General features: G+C 37.6%; 2 protein-coding genes across 8 annotated transcripts in view; one reads left to right on the forward strand and one right to left on the reverse strand.

Annotated features, from left to right (window-relative positions):
* The window catches only part of LOC137104913 (dnaJ homolog subfamily C member 13), a 29,451-nt gene extending 21,964 nt beyond the window's left edge, over positions 1-7,487 (reverse strand). For 2 of the 5 annotated variants that reach the window (XM_067486777.1, XM_067486780.1), the window contains exons 1-2: positions 7,319-7,487; positions 4,505-4,585 (exon numbers count right to left, since the gene is read on the reverse strand). In XM_067486777.1, the coding sequence (XP_067342878.1) occupies positions 4,505-4,572 (68 nt within the window). In that variant the 5' untranslated portion in view covers positions 4,573-4,585; positions 7,319-7,487. Of the gene's footprint in view, positions 1-4,504; positions 4,586-6,354; positions 6,401-7,318 lie in introns of those variants that run through there. The other 3 variants (XM_067486778.1, XM_067486775.1, XM_067486776.1) reach the window with 2 other exon arrangements.
* Positions 7,488-10,909: 3,422 nt separating this feature from the next.
* Positions 10,910-17,631, forward strand: lztfl1 (leucine zipper transcription factor-like 1). 3 transcript variants are annotated; one of them, XM_067486617.1, is made up of 10 exons: positions 10,931-11,626; positions 12,227-12,351; positions 12,526-12,720; positions 14,465-14,522; positions 14,977-15,048; positions 15,153-15,218; positions 15,310-15,387; positions 15,584-15,760; positions 16,294-16,397; positions 16,530-17,631. In XM_067486617.1, the coding sequence occupies exons 1-10, from the start codon at positions 11,603-11,605 to the stop codon at positions 16,546-16,548; spliced, it is 918 nt and encodes a 305-aa protein (XP_067342718.1). In that variant the 5' UTR covers positions 10,931-11,602; the 3' UTR covers positions 16,549-17,631. The 3 variants fall into 3 exon arrangements, with proteins under 3 accessions (XP_067342720.1, XP_067342718.1, XP_067342719.1); XM_067486618.1 differs by lacking the exon at positions 10,931-11,626 and adding an exon at positions 11,635-11,923; XM_067486619.1 differs by lacking the exon at positions 12,526-12,720 and having other exon boundaries at positions 10,910-11,626.
* The last annotated feature ends 879 nt before the right edge of the window (positions 17,632-18,510 follow it).

The following is an 18,510-nucleotide window of genomic DNA, read 5'->3' on the forward strand; positions in this document are numbered from 1 at the left end:
GTACGAAGAATGTGACTGACACAAAGAGACAAGAGAGACAGCAGCCTGAGGCAAAAGCAACGTGGAATCTTAGATCCATGTACATCCCACATCCTACTTTCTCACATTTATACGAATGCATGTCCTCCCCCTTTTTTCATTCCTCTTTAGAAAAGCCTGAACCACTGTGTCCCGATCCCAGGATAGTGTCTCTTCAAAGGTCTTGACCTTGGTGCTAAATGGCTGCTTCAACCTGCCTGTCAGCATAAACCTTGTTAATTATTCATTCTCTGTGGGCTAATTTTTCCCCATATATCTATGTTCGTACAGATGCTCTATTCAACCATCCACATTTCTCCTTTTAATCTGTTTGTAAGACTAACAATATCTTATATTATTTTTACAGTGTCTCATGGTTTCAACAACACCCTCAATGGTTGTACTTATTAACATGTGAAGTGTATATGAGAAAGTGGAACTTTATAATACATTTCATGCCATTCCTTATGCCCTAGTTAAACATTTCACTTCATTTAAAATAAGGTAATTCCTACACTTAGGAGGGTGGGATGGCTTGAGAAAAGAAACCCAAAGGAGTTTTAATAATTATAAGTGCCTTTCCATCATTCAGTCAAACAACATACATCTGACATTACAGCTAAAACTTTTACAACTTATGTTATTGTGGTTTAGATTTCCAATTACACACAAGAAAGGAAATCAACCCACACAGATTTAAAACTACCTTGCACTAGGGTATCTACAATGGAAAACGCCCTTTCTGTAGATATTTAGTGTGTTTACAAAAATGAAGACCACGATTGTGTTGAATTAATACACCAATTGGATAAATCCAAACAGCTGTAAGGAAAACACTGACAAAATTCAAAACCTGCCTTAAAAAAATAGCAGTGTTGTAATGCATATTATGACTTGTGCCAAATGGGTAAAACAGTGATGCTGATAATAAACTCTTTAATAAAGTAGAAAATATAGAAAGGAAAGAACATTCTAAAAATACGTTTTACAGGTGCAGTTTATGATAACCGGTTGAATCTTCAATTAGCCATACTGTACAGCAGATGTTTTCCATCCACCTCTAATGTTTCATAATGTATGACATGAAGCAACTTCCTACATCTGACTAAACACCCTGTTAAACTGCCTTTCTGCTTGAAAAAAAAGGCTGGTGATTTTCAATGAAACAACTAAAACAGCAATTAATTTGTCCTGCTATGATTACTGTGTGTATATCCACAAGTTGATTTAGCAGATTCATCTGTGGCAATATTGTCCAAAATAAATTTTCATCATGACAGTTACTTTTGAACAAAAATATGCTGAATTTCTTACGAAGACAACAAAGTCTACTGTTTGTATGAGAACATGCAAATCTACAACAACACTATACAGTGATGGTCTAAACAAGACTCAGCAAGGATTACGTGTTACAGAAGCAAAGTGGTGGAGGTAGAGCTGCATGTTGTACAATAAAAAGGGAAAACTGAAAAGACAAAATACAACAGTTATTTATAGTACATTATATGCAAAGGTATAGAAACACCAGTAATGTAAGATATATCTAAACAAATATAGAAAAAAATAGAGTGGTGTATTTGAAAAGCAAAAACCATAGAAACTGCGTGGATGTAGATTGTAGACCAATCTGATATTCTCTACAAGCCAGATTAACAAGACTTGAATTAAACAAGATCTGTTGTTTCGTCAATTAAAAAAACAAAAAAAACAACTGGACACAAATGACACCGGAACAAATGAATCAGATTTTACTATGGCTGTTTGTTCTTGCAGTTTAATGAATCTGTGATTGAACTTTTTTTAAATATCAGTGTATTACATTGGTTCATTAAGTGATTCTGAATATCACCTACCATAATGCACGTCTACTTCTTATACACACCAATTAGCCATAACATTATGACCACTGACGGGTTAAGTGAACAGCATTGATTATCTTGTCACCATTGCACCTGGGTGGGATATATTAGGCAGCAAGTAAACATTTTGCTCCTTAAGTTGATGATGATGAAACACACAACAAGGATTTTACCAACTTCCACTAGGGCCAAATTGCAAAGATTAGACGACTGGGTGAGAGCAACTCCTAAACAGCAGTTCTTGTGGGATGTTCTCAATCTACAGTGGTGAAGACCTACAAAAGGCTAATCAGGGTGCCAACGCTGCCCTATGTTCACTGCCAAGATCGCCTACAATGGGCATGTGAGCAAACAAGTTTGAGGTGTTGACTTGGCCTCCAAATTCTCCACATTCTCTAGACCTCTATCCAATATCACAGCATTTGTGTGGCCGTAGGAAGCACACTATTCACAAACATGTCTGACTGCATTCACAGGGAGGAGCTGAGATCCTTTTATCTGTGGAACAATAAGCATTATGCTTAAGTCTAAAATGACTTTGTGCCGGAAACAGGACATGGTGAATTAATGAATTAACCAAAATTTGAACGTCTTACTATAGCTAAAAAGTATGTTTGCTGACTATGCCACATAAGGCAAAAAGTAAAATTTGAATGCTACTACTCATTGAAGGCAAACAGACTGCCCACAACATGTGATGCTGATAGGAATCAAAAATGAAAAAGGATCCTGACACCTTCTCTTTCTCTCCTTTTTTTCTAATAAAGCTGTTGAGAAGGGTTTTTTTTTTTTGCAACCAACAGGAAGATGACATCAGTCTACTAACCAAATCACATGAACTACCCTAAACTGACAACCCACATACTATAGTTACATTAAACAAGCACCGAATAAGGTTTTGCTTTCTATTTCTCAATGCACATTTTGCTCTCTCCTGGTTGTCTACTTTCTCTTGCTGTCCACTACTTTTTCATCATTCTCCCTTTCTGATTTAGTTAAATTAATAGCAATAAATTGAGCAACTAACTGATGCAGCCATTTGTTCACCAAGACTGGACAGTCTCCAAACTCAGGTCAGCTGGCAGACTTTAAATCACCAATGTGGCTTTAAACTGCATCGCCGTGTCTCTATGAACAGGGAATCAGCCTCCACTGTCCACCACACATGCATCAACACTTGTCTCACTGGACCCTTCAGGAAGCATTAGCAGGATGAAGCTCTGGTGATGGCTAATGCTTTGCAGACCTGCTTAAGTTACCTAATGGGACAAAGACATTTAAAAAGCAGGTACTAGTAATGTGATCCTAGTGACTCCCTGCTCAAACGGGTAGCTTGTCTATTCTATTAGTTTTGAGAGCCACCCAGTACAAATCTGATGGCTCATTTAGTTTCATGCAAATACTAAAGTGAGTAGTTTGTTAGCATTTAAAATAAAATAAACAGTTGACCGATGCACTGAGTAAAATTCAGATACTGTATATTATGTCTAAAGCATCTGATCAGTGGAAGCTTGGAAACACTCGGTCATTTACATACAGTGTTTACATGATAGATCCTTCTACTTTAATGTAATGTACCAGTGCACATCTATTGCTAGGTCAATACATTGTATTGCATACAACTAAAGTAAATGTGATAAGAGCTTCACAATGGTCATATTGTCCATAAGTGGAATAAATGGCAAACCTGCCCTATCAGTGTATGGTAAATGTATTTTACAGTACTGGAATAAGGCTGCTGTTTCATCTGTACTCAATATGTAATACAGTATTTACCTTTTATTCTATTGACTACCATTCCTAATGAAGGTTTTAGTAAAAATATCAGTGAATCAAGAAGGTGTAATTTCATGTGCACTAGTGGGTAAAGCAGCAACTAATGTTCTGTGTCCAGACAAAAAATACGCCATATCCATTTCAAAAGACAGTTCAGATCTACAAAATACACATGACTAGCGCTGCTTACTGATTGACAATAGTGGTCTACAGACCTCCTTTTCTGGGCTGAGAAAAGAAAGGCAACACCGTAGAAGCACCGAGTATGGATTTCAGGATTTTCTAAAAAGGAGTTGATGTTGTTTTGGAGACAAACCAGGGTTAGACTGGATCAATTAAAATAAAAATTGACCCCATTCAGTTTGAGTGGATGCAAGGTTGCAGCATATGATTGAAGTGCTTAAGCTACGTTCTATTCCTACCGCCAACACATAAGCAACACATTAATGAAAAATAGAATAAACAATGCAATGATCTTAAGTAATAGTGTACATTGTGTGTTTGGTTTATGCTGTTGGCTATTTGTATATAAAAATAACAATTTTGATTTTTTTTTTTTGCAACCTACTATTTGTTTAAGGCTTCACAAGAAGTCCTAACAATAAAGAAGTGTTCACGTTATTTATGTTCTAGGCCTGAATTTTCATTTTTGCAATTCCCATGCTTTACAAAAAGCATATCACAATTAATACAGTTACCCCCGAAATATGAAAAGCACCAAATTGTGGATTCTATGAACGGCCCCACCCCTACAAGCAAAACAAAGAAGATGTAATATAGGCAACACAGCCGACCCTAAAACCTTATAGATGAGGTTAAAATAATCAAAAAAGAAATGTTATTGGTCTTACTTTCCCCTCCAGGAGTGTTTGGTTGTGTAGAAACAGGCCAGATCTTTGTTTTCTTTGATGACATTCATCTTTTTACAGGACCTACAAAACAGAAGAAAACTTAGTACAACAATCCAGCATTAAACATTATACATATTCAACACGGAAAAGCAGAAAGTAAAAAGATGGACTAACTATTCGACCATAACTTAAGGGAAAATGTTCCTTTAATTACACAGCGGAAGTCCTCAGATCTCAGGTGGCAGCCATTCTATAAAAGTCAACCAAATAAACTCCACCCAGACCTTTAGGACTCAGTACTACAATAGGTTTATGTAATGCACTCTATAACATAGAACCTCACACTTTTCACACGGCGCTTAAACATTCTGAAGCTAAAAGGAAAAGATTCCCACTATACCCACCCCTGACTACAGGACTAATACAGAATAAACAGTAATTATCCAACAGGAGAGAGTAGTCCATTGCTCCACGACTGACTGACTGTTTTTTGTCATCGCCTCAGCCTTGACTCATAGCATCAATGCAGCCGGTAGCACTTTATTGTAATCGTCACTCTCTTCTATATACGTGCATTTTCACAGAATCCGTTTGAAAAGAAGCTTCCTTTAAGAACAATTGGGGCACAGCAAAAATGGCAGAGGTAAAAAGTCCTTCCATTCTGTGCCAACACCCAAGCATTAAAGCAGCAGAACACCACACTAGGGAAGCATGTGTTAAAGTCTGGGACAAAGCCAGTGTTACTTATTGACAGCCTTTACATAAAACCAAGGTTAGGCTTTTTCTTAGTGTTGATCCTATTGCCTAATTTGAATGAAAATCATTGTTATTTACTTTAGATAGCCACTCTAAAACGTCAACAAATACCCCTGTTACGCCATCTAAAGATGCCCCCTCCCCATCTTACATCTTGAAACTTTACGACAGCCTACTTGAAATACAGTGAATAAGACAAGAAGGCCACAAAGACAAACCCGCCACCAGACCACTGAACCAAACAAAATAGGTGAATAATTCCTTTCCTGTCTTTAGTAAGGTAATTTGCTGTTGGCTGCACAGTAACAAGGGGAACCTGTGTCAGCACTCTGTCAGGATTCTGGAAAAATCTGACTCCAGGTTTCCTTCCTCTCTGATTCAGAGTGCAAATGAAGCAGGCAGCAGCAAAATAAGTCAAAATGATGGAACCCACAATTCACCAAAGGGAAAAATGTCTGATATTTAGAGACAGGGTGCACATACATGCTAGTTTTAAGCGCCATAAGACTGGATGGGCTAGAGCTAAATTTTGCATCACCATTTCCTTCAGAGAGCTTCATAATGAATTTAACCCAATAGAATGGACAGTAAGAGAAGTTAGCAGTGCACAGCATGCTCTCTGCTGCTGCCGTAAAGGGCAGTGCCGTTTTTATTATATTACTGTAATGAGTCAGTTAAAAAAAACAAGATTTGTTATGCAATATTCTAGACCAGGTTTAGCCGGAAAAAAGAATGAAAGAAAAAGAAAAACGTAAACACAGGAAAAGGGAAGGATATATAAATAGAATGCAGCCTATCTGTTTATATGCTAACGTGCTTCAGGCATGCATCACACCTTTTCAAAATGTTTTAGACAATAACATCAATAACACAATTGCTGTTATTATGTTTATATCTGTAACCAAGTATCTCTGCTATTTGGGCTGTAACCGCTATAAGGGACCGATCTGAACTACAGAAAACAGGGTGCAGCATATTGCTGAACACAAACAAAATAGATTTAGACCAATGGTTTCTATGCGTTGTCCTCTTAAAGAGCAATTAGCTCTTTTGCTCTGCCTGTTTGTTTAGTTTATGCATGTCACATAACTTACCTATTGAAAAAGTTACATCATCCGTTTCCCTTTGGAAGGTGTGAAGAGAAGAAAATGCAAGTACAAAGGTCAAACTATCATGTGCCATTACATCAATACACAGCCCTAACCAAGCACCATCATCTCAAGGTAAAACTTGAGATGACAAGTTTTACACAAGGTGTAAAACCTCACAAGGTTAAAGCTACCATACCAAAACTGGGCCAATAAGAAAATTAATTGTCACCTGTAAGTTCCCAAATAACAAATTTTCACATACCCTAAAATGCAACTCAACAGATAATGCTGGATTCTGATTTGTTCTTCTCCTTTACACATTTTCCTGCCCCGGAGATATGTTGCAATATCCTCTCTTTATTTGCCAATTATATGAAGCAATCTATCTTCCAAGAAAGGAAATTTCACCCTTCACACTTCATCTGCTCCCACGGTTGTATTTCCATTGCATTAACTTTTTGCAAAATGCAAATACGCTTTCTGATTCTTTTTTATATGTATATTTGTTTTTTTGAGTGTCTTTGAATAAAAAGACAAGTGTTAGTTACGAGTTTTAACCTGGGGATAGGCGCTGACTTCCAAACTGAAAATCGAATCCGTAAAGTACCATTAACGCTACGTTATCTGGCTCTTAAGTAGCTAGCCAAACCATCTTATAGCAGGAGGCCTACGCGGTTAACAGATTGGCTAAAAACAAGCACGACAGCACATTTTTCGCGATATCGACATTCCGTCCACGTAAAACCACACACAACGTTAAACACTTCTTTTAGAAGAGTTTGTTTACCAAATGCACATAAGGGGCCGTGGCAGGCTAATGGTTGGTTAGCTGTGCTCTAGCGCTAACTAGCACATCACTGAGGTTTTAGACAGGGGCTAGCTAGTCATGTTAGCAGCGGGGTTCAATCAAGCAAACGTGAAAAAAGATGGCTTGATGAAAGTGGCAAGTCCTAAAGGGAGCCTTTACCTGTAAAATCTGAAACAGGTGTTACTTGTAGCCGTCCCTCAGCCCCCCACCCTCCTCTGAGTGCGGCCGTTGCGTCTGTTTTCCCACTCTGTTGGTGAAGCTACTCAGTTTGCACCGTACTCCCCCCAATAGAGCTCAGGACGCTGCCATATTCCTGATACCAGAAACATGCTACTGCGCACGCGCCAGGTCTGCCTGTCATGCGGCTGTCAGCTGATTGGCTCGTCGGGACGCGAAATTATGGTGACAACTGACCCGAGATCGGTTCTGCAACAGTTCCTTCAGAGTTTGAATTGATAGACAGAAGTGAAACCGACCTCGGAACAGATCGGTATGACTGAAAACTGCGGAATGGGGTAGAGATTGAATGAGACGTAGAGATTGAAGTTCGTTACACACAATAGAATGTAACTTCATGTATTTGCGCAAGTATTTTTTGCTAATTGACTTCTTAAGAAAACAATTATTTGTTTTCGTCCTTAAAACGAGCCGCACTTCAACCACCTACAGCAAAATCAATTTTTATACATTATCACCCCACAGTGTTGGACAAATAAAACCACACAGGCCTCTATTTCCATTCACCTGTATACCTGACTCTAGAATCTACATATAGCGTTGTTCCTGTTCCTAAAACATTTTGTTTTTAACTGAAATAAGGTGGCACATTGCATTCACCAAAGAAAAAAGAAAAAATATGAAATACCTTATTTCGTAATTACTAGATACGGATCTCGTATTTACGAGTTATGTTTCTCGTAATTACGAGATACGGGACTTAGGGATCTCATAGATATGAGAACGTTTCAAAACCTGCCTTACACTAATCAGGTGTTTAGGATATCTTCAGTATCACAGTATTTCTGTGATAGTTTCCAATACTTCCAAAACTCTATAGTAAAACAGATAATTCTGTGGACTTAGCTTTTCAAAATGTCAACAAACAGGCTAAAAAGTGAGGTTCAATTTGCAGCATAAAGCATGTTTCTTCTGAGGCAGCAATTGGAAGGCGACACCTCAGAACTTGTACGAAAATCGTCACGTTTTTTAATTTTCCTTCATTGATACGAGGAAATCTGCGAGTTATCTCTACGTCCAATGGCACAAAGCGAAAATTAACAATTATTAGCCAATTCGGTATGTTTAATGTTGCAAAATGTAAATATATAGGCTAACAAATGAGGACAAGTTAAAGCCCACAGTGCAACTTTCTGCATCTATGGAAGCATAACACTTCCTGTTTCTCTTCTCACGTTTGAACACTTTTAACATTTAATGTTTAATTATTTTTAAAGATCCAGAGATCAAGATGAGTAGAAAGGTTATAGTGGTCATTGATTTGTTGCTAGTTGAGATGACAATGGCATCATGGTTTAGGATAACCGAATTTAATTCTTAATTCTCAATTTTATTTAGGCGATTCAAAGACTTACTGAGTATGATCTTAAATATCAATTTCTGTGTTTCTAATTTCGACATAGGATTTTGAAGAATGCCACATTAAACGTTCAAGACTTCGCTCGTTTGACCAACTTCTACAGGAAACGGGAAGTATCGTGTTGCCATGGATACGAAGAGTCACAGTGCAAATTGAATCTCGCTTTATAGTCTAAAGGCTCAGTTTACCGCCTATTTGTTGACATTTCGAAAAGCTAAATCCGCCGATTTACCTATCGACAGTTATGTTTGTCTATAGAGTTTTGAAAGTATTTAAAACGATCATAGAACTATGCCATACTGAAGACATTTTAAAAGCCTAATTAATTAAAGGCAGGTTCTGAAACGTTCTCATATTTATGAGATCCCTAACTCCCGTATCTCGTAATAAAACCCATAATTACGAGATTATGACCACTGTCTCGTAATTTTACGAGATAAGGTCTCTAATTTTTTTTCTTTGGTGAATTTCATGCGCCGTCATGTGTCAGCAGGTTTAAGTGATCCTTGGTTAAACAGTACTGTTGTGCCCTTTAGGGACACTGTCCCGTCAATGCAGCAATACCTCCGGCAGGCTAAAGGTGAACAAATGAAGTACATCAATTCTTCAAGACCACCCAGAACATGAAGACATACGCACACAGAAGTACATCAGAACAAATATTTGCTATTAAAATTTTAAAACTGTCATGTAGAGGAACAGTACATATAATGTGTAATATTTTATATCCTTCCACCCTAAGTAGTTCAAGCATTTAAACTCATTACAAGTTTGATTTTATACTGTATGGCTTACTTTACTATGTGTTAAACTATTGTTTTATCGCTTGTATTATTTTGCATAATTTTGCCCTCTAATGAATTACATTCTTCATTTATTTGATTCCTTTGACAGTTAAAAAAACAGTTTATAAATTAGCTACTGAAAACCTTTGACCTATTGTGGATTGACCATAGGAGCTACAATACAAATGAATAATGAAATGTAACCAGCAAGGTCTAATGATAGAATATAACCCAACCCTCACAAAAAGTGAGAGGATAATCTAAGTCTTGTAACCCCATTTGAATTACAGTGTTAGTCCCTGCTTGTAATTGCAGTCAACTCACCGTGAATGAAGGTACAGGGGAAACATCTTGGCCCCTCTGACTGATGATACATAGTAAATTTGAGCGGGACAGCACAGAATGGTCACGTTATGAGGCATCTGATTAGGTGACCTACCATGTGCTGCCCGTTAGTATAATTCAATTACAGCTAGAGAGAAATTAGGGGAAATTTTTTTCCTTCTTTTCTTAACAACAATGTGATGTATTTTAGGCATCAGACAGTGACCGAAGACAAGTAGACAAGTGGACAAACAGTACAAAGATGTATTAAAAGAATACTATTAGTGAGGTAATTGTGTTGTGTTGTAATGGATACATTAAAGGACATATGGATGTTGTGTGACCAACAACGAAACGTGTTTAAAGTCCCAAAGAAAAAGTGTAAATGTGTAAATTCACAAACTATACTAACAATAGCTCTATCTCAGTGATATGCAGGCTGTAGTCAGTTAGTGTCAAATGTTTTTATGTTGTTTTGACCAGTAGCTTGATTTGCTGTCCCAATCTTCAGTCTGTTAGTACTGAATACAACAACACTGTGTATGGTGGAAAATCACCTCAAGCTAAAAAAAAAAATTAAAAAAAAAGGTTTTTGCTGCTCTAGCAGTATGGGTGATTCCACCAAACAATTTGCCTAAATAAGAAATATAAATTATTAATAGATAGCTCTTATGTCAAGATAATGTACATTTACTTATCACTGCATTTCCTTTTACTCCCTTTATGTCCTAAGAACTGGGTTCAAAACCACTGGCACATAATATTCGGTCACTTCTGTTCTGGGGAGTTTTTTTTGCAAGACCAATGGTTGGCCTTGTGCTGAATATCAGTGTATTGTCTCTCAGCCTGTTGTAAAGTGACGTTCTCAGGACCTGCATCACCCATCAGATTTCTTTTGTAATGCAATACTGCCATCTACAGCTGCATAATATACTTTGAAGTGGACCTAACTGTTCTTTATTTTACACATTATAGCCGACATGCTTTAGTTTTAGTTTGTTTATAGCTCTTCGGTATGACCCAGCTGAAAAATACATTAGTGAGAAGTCGTATGGAGCAGAATGCTTTTCCAATCACTGGGGAGATAAGTATTTCTTTATCACCTTTCAAACACAAGCAAGTGTTTTACATGATATGGCATTAATAATCCATTTATGAAGGAAATATTTAAGATATTTAATGCGGCGTTAGTAAGTAAAATAATTTATGTAAAACATAAGACAAAATAAATCAGAGCAGATCAAATTAGATAAGTAGAAAATATTACACAGTTGTGGAAGATATGAATAAGAAGTTCTATATGTAATTGAAACAAAGACAGCACATTGAAAAATCTTGATGCAGAAGAGCTGATAGCTGGAATAGACTCGTTTCCTGGGACTTGGTTCGAGATATGGGATGCATAAATTTGAATGGTGCGTCAGATTTTTAATACAGTTAAAAGCCTGACGAGTGAGTGACACTTTTTTTTATTCATAGCAGTACATGAAAAATACATTTTGAGCCTAAACCCTTAAGCTACTTACAAACCGAGATTTGCGGCCTATTTCAAAATCAGCTTCCATTGCAGACAATGACTAGTGAAGAATTTTGATATGCATTTTATAGCAGACAGTAACAACAATCACACCTCCATGTTTACGTATTTGAAATTTGACTACGTTGGCAACGTTGGTGCATAAATATTGCGAACATTTAGCCCACACAACATTTTTTTGCGTATTGTACGTAGCGCCGATGAACGCACCTATGGTAACCAAGGTAATGACGCTGTTCCCCGTTACTAAGGAATTCTCAGGGCAAACACTAGCTGCGTTGCTAGGCTAGCCAGCCAGCCAGATAATGCTGAACGCTACAGCTATTGTATAACATCCGTTAAGCATCATTACCGAGTTTAAGTGTTCGGGAGTTTACTAGAACCACCTATTCCAATAAGTCATTAGATTGTTCGCTGCGTGGCCTGGGTTTGAGGCTGAAACACTCATTTCCCAGTTGGATCGGCTCTGTGTTCAAGCTAGCGAAGTTAGTTACGGCAGCGTTAGCTGCACAGCCACAATGGTGAGTAGCAGCTTTCACTGGCTCTTCATAGGTGCCCAGGCCATCTGTTTGACTTTTATACGCCTATCATTCTTCTTAACGTGGTGCTCGACTAGTTTCGGAGTCTAGCAGACAGCGAGCATCTACAGTGATAGCATGTGCAAGCGCATGTATTATTAGGCCTTTCACATAATAGCCCAAAATCCTCTTGAAGGTAGCTGATCAGCTTGTGTTGGTTTCCATTACAGCCTCTCACTGTCTACCTTTTGTTTTTGACTGGCACTGACCTTTGTGACTGAGTTCTTTGTTTTTGTGTCTATGAAGGCTGAATTTGGATTTAATGAACACCATCAGAACGAAGTCATCAATTACATGCGATTTGCCCGTTCGAAGATGGTCCTAAGGCTCAAGACCATTGATTCATGCTTTGAGGAACTCAAAGATAGCAGGTGACTGGTTGTAATTGATTTGTGGTGGCATTGTTTGATGATAAGTTCAACTTTATTTAAATTTCACTTCAGACTCCTTCTGTAGAGGGAAAACACTGGGGTAGTTAAATGTTTTTGCAGCTAAGATTGGTCATTGATGTGTGTGCATATGTGCATGTATGTTTCTGTCTGAAGGCTAGTGGAGGAAACATATACAGTAGATGAGGTGAGGGAGATGCTGGACGGGCTGCAGGTGGTGGTGCGTGGGGAGGTAGAGATGGAACTAATCAACACAGCACACACCAATGTACTGCTGCTCAGGCAGCTTTTCTCCCAGGCCGAGAAGTTTTACCTTCGTCTGCAGAGTGATATCTCAGAACTGGAGAACAGGTGAGCAGTGAGGAAGGCGCAAATTTAGATTTCCTGTTGTTTGTTATGTTAATAACCTAACAACAAGTATTTGAAGGAGGATGACTTAGTCAGGCTTGTTCCCACAAATTGGACATAAATGGAAATAATAAACACAAAGATACCTGTCAAACATTTTCAAATTAAAATTATTTAATGTGAGAGGTCAAGGTCTCACAGTTTCACAGCGTTGTTTGAGGTCTGCACCAAACATGTAATACACTTTCATGTTCATGAGAAAAAGTCCTCCACTTTGTACTTTAGTTAACTTCCTCCTCAGTACAGTGTAGCTTTTCATCTGTTGCATGTTATGTCCCAGGCAAAAAGGTCATTGCCAAGCCACATGCTTGCATATAACACGAGTTATTAGTACATTAAAGATACTTTTTAATAGATTTTAATACACTTTTTAAAAAAAACACGTAAAATTGGTGCAGTTTTTTTTTTCATTTTAAAACTGTTTATTTATTATTGTATTATATTTTAGTGGACTGTTGTTATTATTATTCTGTGTAATGACAGTAAAGCCTATTCCATTCTATTCTATACAGTTTCTTGTTGTTGTTACTGAACAGTGATGGCCAAGGTGCCAAGAGTATGTTTGTTTCATTTTTTTTCCCCCAACGTTACAAGCCTAAACATAAAGTAGTGTGGATATGCATATGTGATTTCAGTAACAAAGACAAATCACATGTCAACAAGTGACATGACGTATATCAACTGACAACAAGTACTGACAAGTACTTTGCACTTTTGACATTTTGATAAAAGAGTTATTTGCATACATCTAGTCAGGTCTTTGCATAGATGTAATTTCAACCAGTAAAGGTTATTCACAGGGATAGAAGCTTAAGGGATCTGCGTCTGAAATTAAAGTTAGATTCACAATGTTTGGTTGAAATATAAACACGAGGTCAAAATATAGCCCAATATGTCGTTCTGTTCCTCTTTTTGCCTGTGAGATGGAGGAAGCTTGGCTTTTCCATGCTCCCTCCCGTGACATCTGGTGATCTCTGTATTGGAGCAAAAAGGTCATAAAATTCACCACCTTCTGCAGATGACTATTGATGGTCTCAGTAAAGGGCCACACTGCATTACACGGGTTTAAATGTAGTCTCGGTCTTCTGTGATATTCAGGTGAACTTCAGATAACTTTTAACCTCCGTGACCCTTCACCTTGTTAAAACACTGTGTTTTGAAGAAGTAATTTTGTTTGTGATATGAACAAAGTGGGTGGATAAACAAGCCTCCAAGCAGAGTTTAGCCCTACGTGACTTTTATGGTGTCTAAAGCAAGGAATACGCCCCTTGTCACTGTCTACGTGTGTTCAGCTGCTTTTTCAAAACCACATTTAAGCTTTTCATGGGGCTCATTTGTTCACCACAAGCATATATCTTATAGCAAAAGTACTAAACTGCCATCAAGAACAAGGGTGTACTTTTTCCTTGCCAGCCCTTATAACTGCCAAATAGTAGATTATTGTAATGTCAAAACATAAACATAAACAGCGAGATGGAAATCTCGCAGTTGTGTCACATGTAGTACAGCTTATCACGTCAGTTACACTCCATTAGGGTTGAATACAAAAAAACTGACACCAAAATGCTTCCTATTTTATAGATAAAGGTTATGTTTAATTTTAGAAAAGTAGACAATATTTTATATATTTTCAAGCTTTTTATTTTACTCTGTCCTATTAACTCTTTACTCTTCTCTACCTCTATAGGGAGTTGTTAGAACAAGTGGCTGAATTTGAGAAGACTGACTTTAAAACCACCAATAAGGTAAGTAAAATTTCACACGTAGACCTTCAAACAGTGTAAATCCAATGTAGCCATCATTAATCATGTGTTCAAAACATATTTACACCCGCATAAAAGGCTAGAGAGCAGTTAAGCTCTGCTGCACATTTTAAGTAGTTTGTATGTCAGGTTGCCTGGAGTGCTCACATAAACGTGTCAAACATCACATTCACACCTCCCTGAGGCCGCTGTGTGGTTTTACCAAAACCATTTGACTTCGTAATGCACTAGTCTTTTAAGGGTTTGGCTACTCACACTTCAAATTGTGTATCCTATCTTCATATTTCTAAGAAAAAGAAACACACAGATCTAAAAATAGGGTCTTATATTTTATGTTACATCATGAATAAAACAATAACAATGCATAGCCAATGTGATTTACACTAAGAAAGTGCTAGTTGATTACAGCAGTTGTAAAGCTTTTACTTTTTCCCAGATAAACCAGGAAACAAGCAAACCCAAGTTAGCACCACTGAATGAAAGTGGGGTATCTGAACTTCTCAACAAGGTAAAGAAATATGCTGAATGGATTGCATGTGCTCATTGTGGATAGTTGCATCATCAATATCATGTTCATGCACTCGTGCACATCTGTGTTGATTGCTTGTTTAGGAGATAGCAAGACTACAGGAAGAAAATGACAAACTTAAATCAAGGCTGAGGACTTTAGAATCCCAGGTATAAAATACTTTTTTTTACACACTTTTATGAACCAAACTGTACTCTACCAGTTTACATGTTAAATGCATGCTTTGATTACCTTTATTAGGCAATGAGTGCACTAGATGAGAAAACAAAGGTGGAGAGAGCTCTGAAAGACCTTCAGAAGGTGCAAGGTCAACAGCAGGTACTGTTCCACATTGACAAGCAAGTAGTGTGACATTTTACATTTCCTTTGCATTTCAGGTCTTCAGATTTCATTGTTTTACATCTAAACACTTGCTGTCACCTGCTGATAGTGTTCCTGTAACACGTGTAGCACAACTACGTAAAAAAACGATTTATTTGTTCCACCTGAACTCACATCCTTTTTTTCTTTTAAGCATGCTGCTCAATCGCAGGAGATAAGCAGTTTAGAGGACACAGTGACAGCTCTAAAAGAAGACTATGAAAGGTCTCTGAGTGCCAATGCTGCATCCCAGAAGGATCTGCAGGAAAACCTGATCTCTGCTAAACATGAGCTTCTCAGAGTGCAGGAACAGCTGGCTTTGGCAGAGAAGGTACATCACAGTGGTCTTTACCTACTGACAGCATCACCAATTAAAAGTTAAAGGCCCTAAAAACCTACCACGAGAGATGGATTTCAGTTCATTTTCCGCCAAAGTAAAACAATTTCGGTTCTATTCTATATGAGAGATTTGGGTATTTTTGTCACTTTTTGCTCTTCTTTCCATTTGGAAGTAGGCAGGGCCTTGTTGGATAAAGGTGCTCGTCACAGACATACTGAATATCTACAAATCTGAATTTAGATAAATCTGAATGAAAATTTGATGTGGGATTCTTTGCTCCTGGTCTCAGGCCGCTATGTCAGTGAAGTCTGATCAAACCACAACCACAAAGTCTTTTCGAAACACTATAAAATCCGAAATAAAATCTAAAGGTACTTAGTTGCCGTATTCATGCATAACTCTGTGAACAGTGTCACTAAGACACTTTTTCTAGCAAATATTTCAGTACTTTTTTTTTTTTGTATGAGTGCACTTCATTTCTGTGCTGTTATTTACACATGCTTATGTATTTGTATTGTGTGCAGGAGTTGGAGAAGAAATTCCAGCAAACCACAGCCTACCGCAACATGAAGGAGATCCTGACCAAGAAGAATGAGCAGCTCAAGGATATTAGAAAACGACTGCAGAGGTGAGTATATCAGTAATGATTAAACTGTGCAATCACAAAAACGTCCGTCAATCCAAATCCTGGAGGATAATAACAACAATTACATCTTGTCAACTTGCCTCATATCAGATTTTTATTGCTTGTCTGTTTCAGATATGAGCCAAATGAATGAGTTCTGCCCAAGACAGCTGGTTAAACAGATGTTAGGAGGGTAAGACAGGACCAAAATGCGTATGCCTGTGGTTTGGATAAGAAGCCAACAATTTCACTGCTGCTGTAAAACAAGAGAGACAGAAAAAAGCTCTTCCATGAGGAATTGTTTATTCATTATTTATCTGGCATCTTCAGTAGTTTTTGACTTCAGTAAAGAACAGAAGCACGAAGGTTAACGATACACACAAGTAATATTCATTTACAGTAGCTAGCAGACTTCCCCCCAGTGCTCTAGGCAATTACAGTATCATGTCCCTGTTTAAAGAGGCCTTGTCCATTTGCTGAATTCGACAGTTATGTGCTGTCTGAAGCTTTTCAGTACTATCATCACATGGATATGGGTTTAACTTTTTAGGACTGGGATATTATTGCTGTTTTATTAATCAGTCTTAATTTCAGGAGCCATTGTGTAGTCCAAAACCAATCAGTTATTTAGAGTTTTAAGCAAACAGTGGGATAATTTAGTTGAGTTTTTGACCATTTGAAGTCCCTTTTGCTTTGCTTTGTTACTGAAATATTTAATAGCATTTCACACATAAACATTTCTAATGATCTGACATTCTCTGAAAGTATGATTATTGAAAATGTTTGCAACTTGCATATTGAATGGCAGGAATAGTGGCCTAGCTCAATTTCCCCGCGTACTGAAACAAACTTCGTAGAATACTGTAATTGACATTTGTATAGTCTACCTTTCGTATTGCTTTCGCAAAAAAAAAAAACAGCCTCAATATTAAATCCACCTGGTGTTTTTAATGGTCAGCATGGTAAAAATCTAATGATGACCATGAGCAACAGAACACAGAGAATGTTGCAGTTTCTGCAGATGGGGCTGCACAGCCATAATCCTGAGTGCCTGTTCTGCAATAAAACCACCAGGTGGTATTAATGTTATGGCTAATCAGTAGAAACATACTGTATGATGTGCATGAAGTAATGCTCTTGTAGAGTATGATACATCTACCCTCTCTTACACTAGATGTGCATTAGTTTGTATTGTGCAAATAATGGGTAAATAAAAGCTGTTACTAAATAAGTTTAACTGAGTTATGTCCTTGCAGGTTGGCATCGTCACATTGTCTTAGAATTTCATGCATGGGTGCATTTAATTATAAACCTATATGTTGAAAGTGTATTTCTAAAATACAGGTGGCAAAATAGGCAATGTATTGTATTGTATAATATTGAATGTGCATTGTGCTACACATAACAATTTTATAAGTTACATGTTACATATTAATCCCTGTGTGAGTTCACAGAACACAGTGTGAAATCACACTAATACTGTCCCAATACTGTCAAACATGTTTTTAATCAATTCTGCCTGATGGGCCGGAGCTTAGAAGAGAATTTCAAGAAAGAAGTAGAAAGGTATCGTGAAATGTACAGTGCATTCAGATTAAGACTGAGAATGTTAGGGCTTTGTGGCGTATGCTTCAGCCACTAAGCAGCTAGAGTGGCCCTCATTTCCCAGTCATCCTCTATATAATATTGCTGAGTCAGATAGGTTGACCAGTTTATTAATACTAGATCACATCCTTTCACCATTTTGAAATGGTAAAACATTAGAAAACCAGAAAGAATTGAAATGATGATCTTGATATGCATCCTATATCAGTTTTGCAAAGGTCTGATAAGGAACTTATCATCGTGCCAGAATTTGTTTTGAATTCAACAACTTTAATCTATTCATCTGCTTCCTCCTTTTTTTGCTTTATGTGTTAACCAGAATGCAGTGGCAGAGTGGCACCGGTGGCCACCAGACAGTTAGATGTCAACCCCATGTTGTTTTCAGTGAAACTCTTAAAGCCACAGTATGTCCCGAATTAAACTTGTGTTTTGCATTATGTGCATGTGTTGTATGCATGATGTAACTCTCTGCCTTTAGGTGCAGGAAAAGAAAGGGTGGGGGAAAATGGTT

The sequence above is a fragment of the Channa argus genome, chromosome 19 (assembly GCF_033026475.1).
Source record: "Channa argus isolate prfri chromosome 19, Channa argus male v1.0, whole genome shotgun sequence".
Lineage (NCBI taxonomy): Eukaryota > Metazoa > Chordata > Actinopteri > Anabantiformes > Channidae > Channa > Channa argus.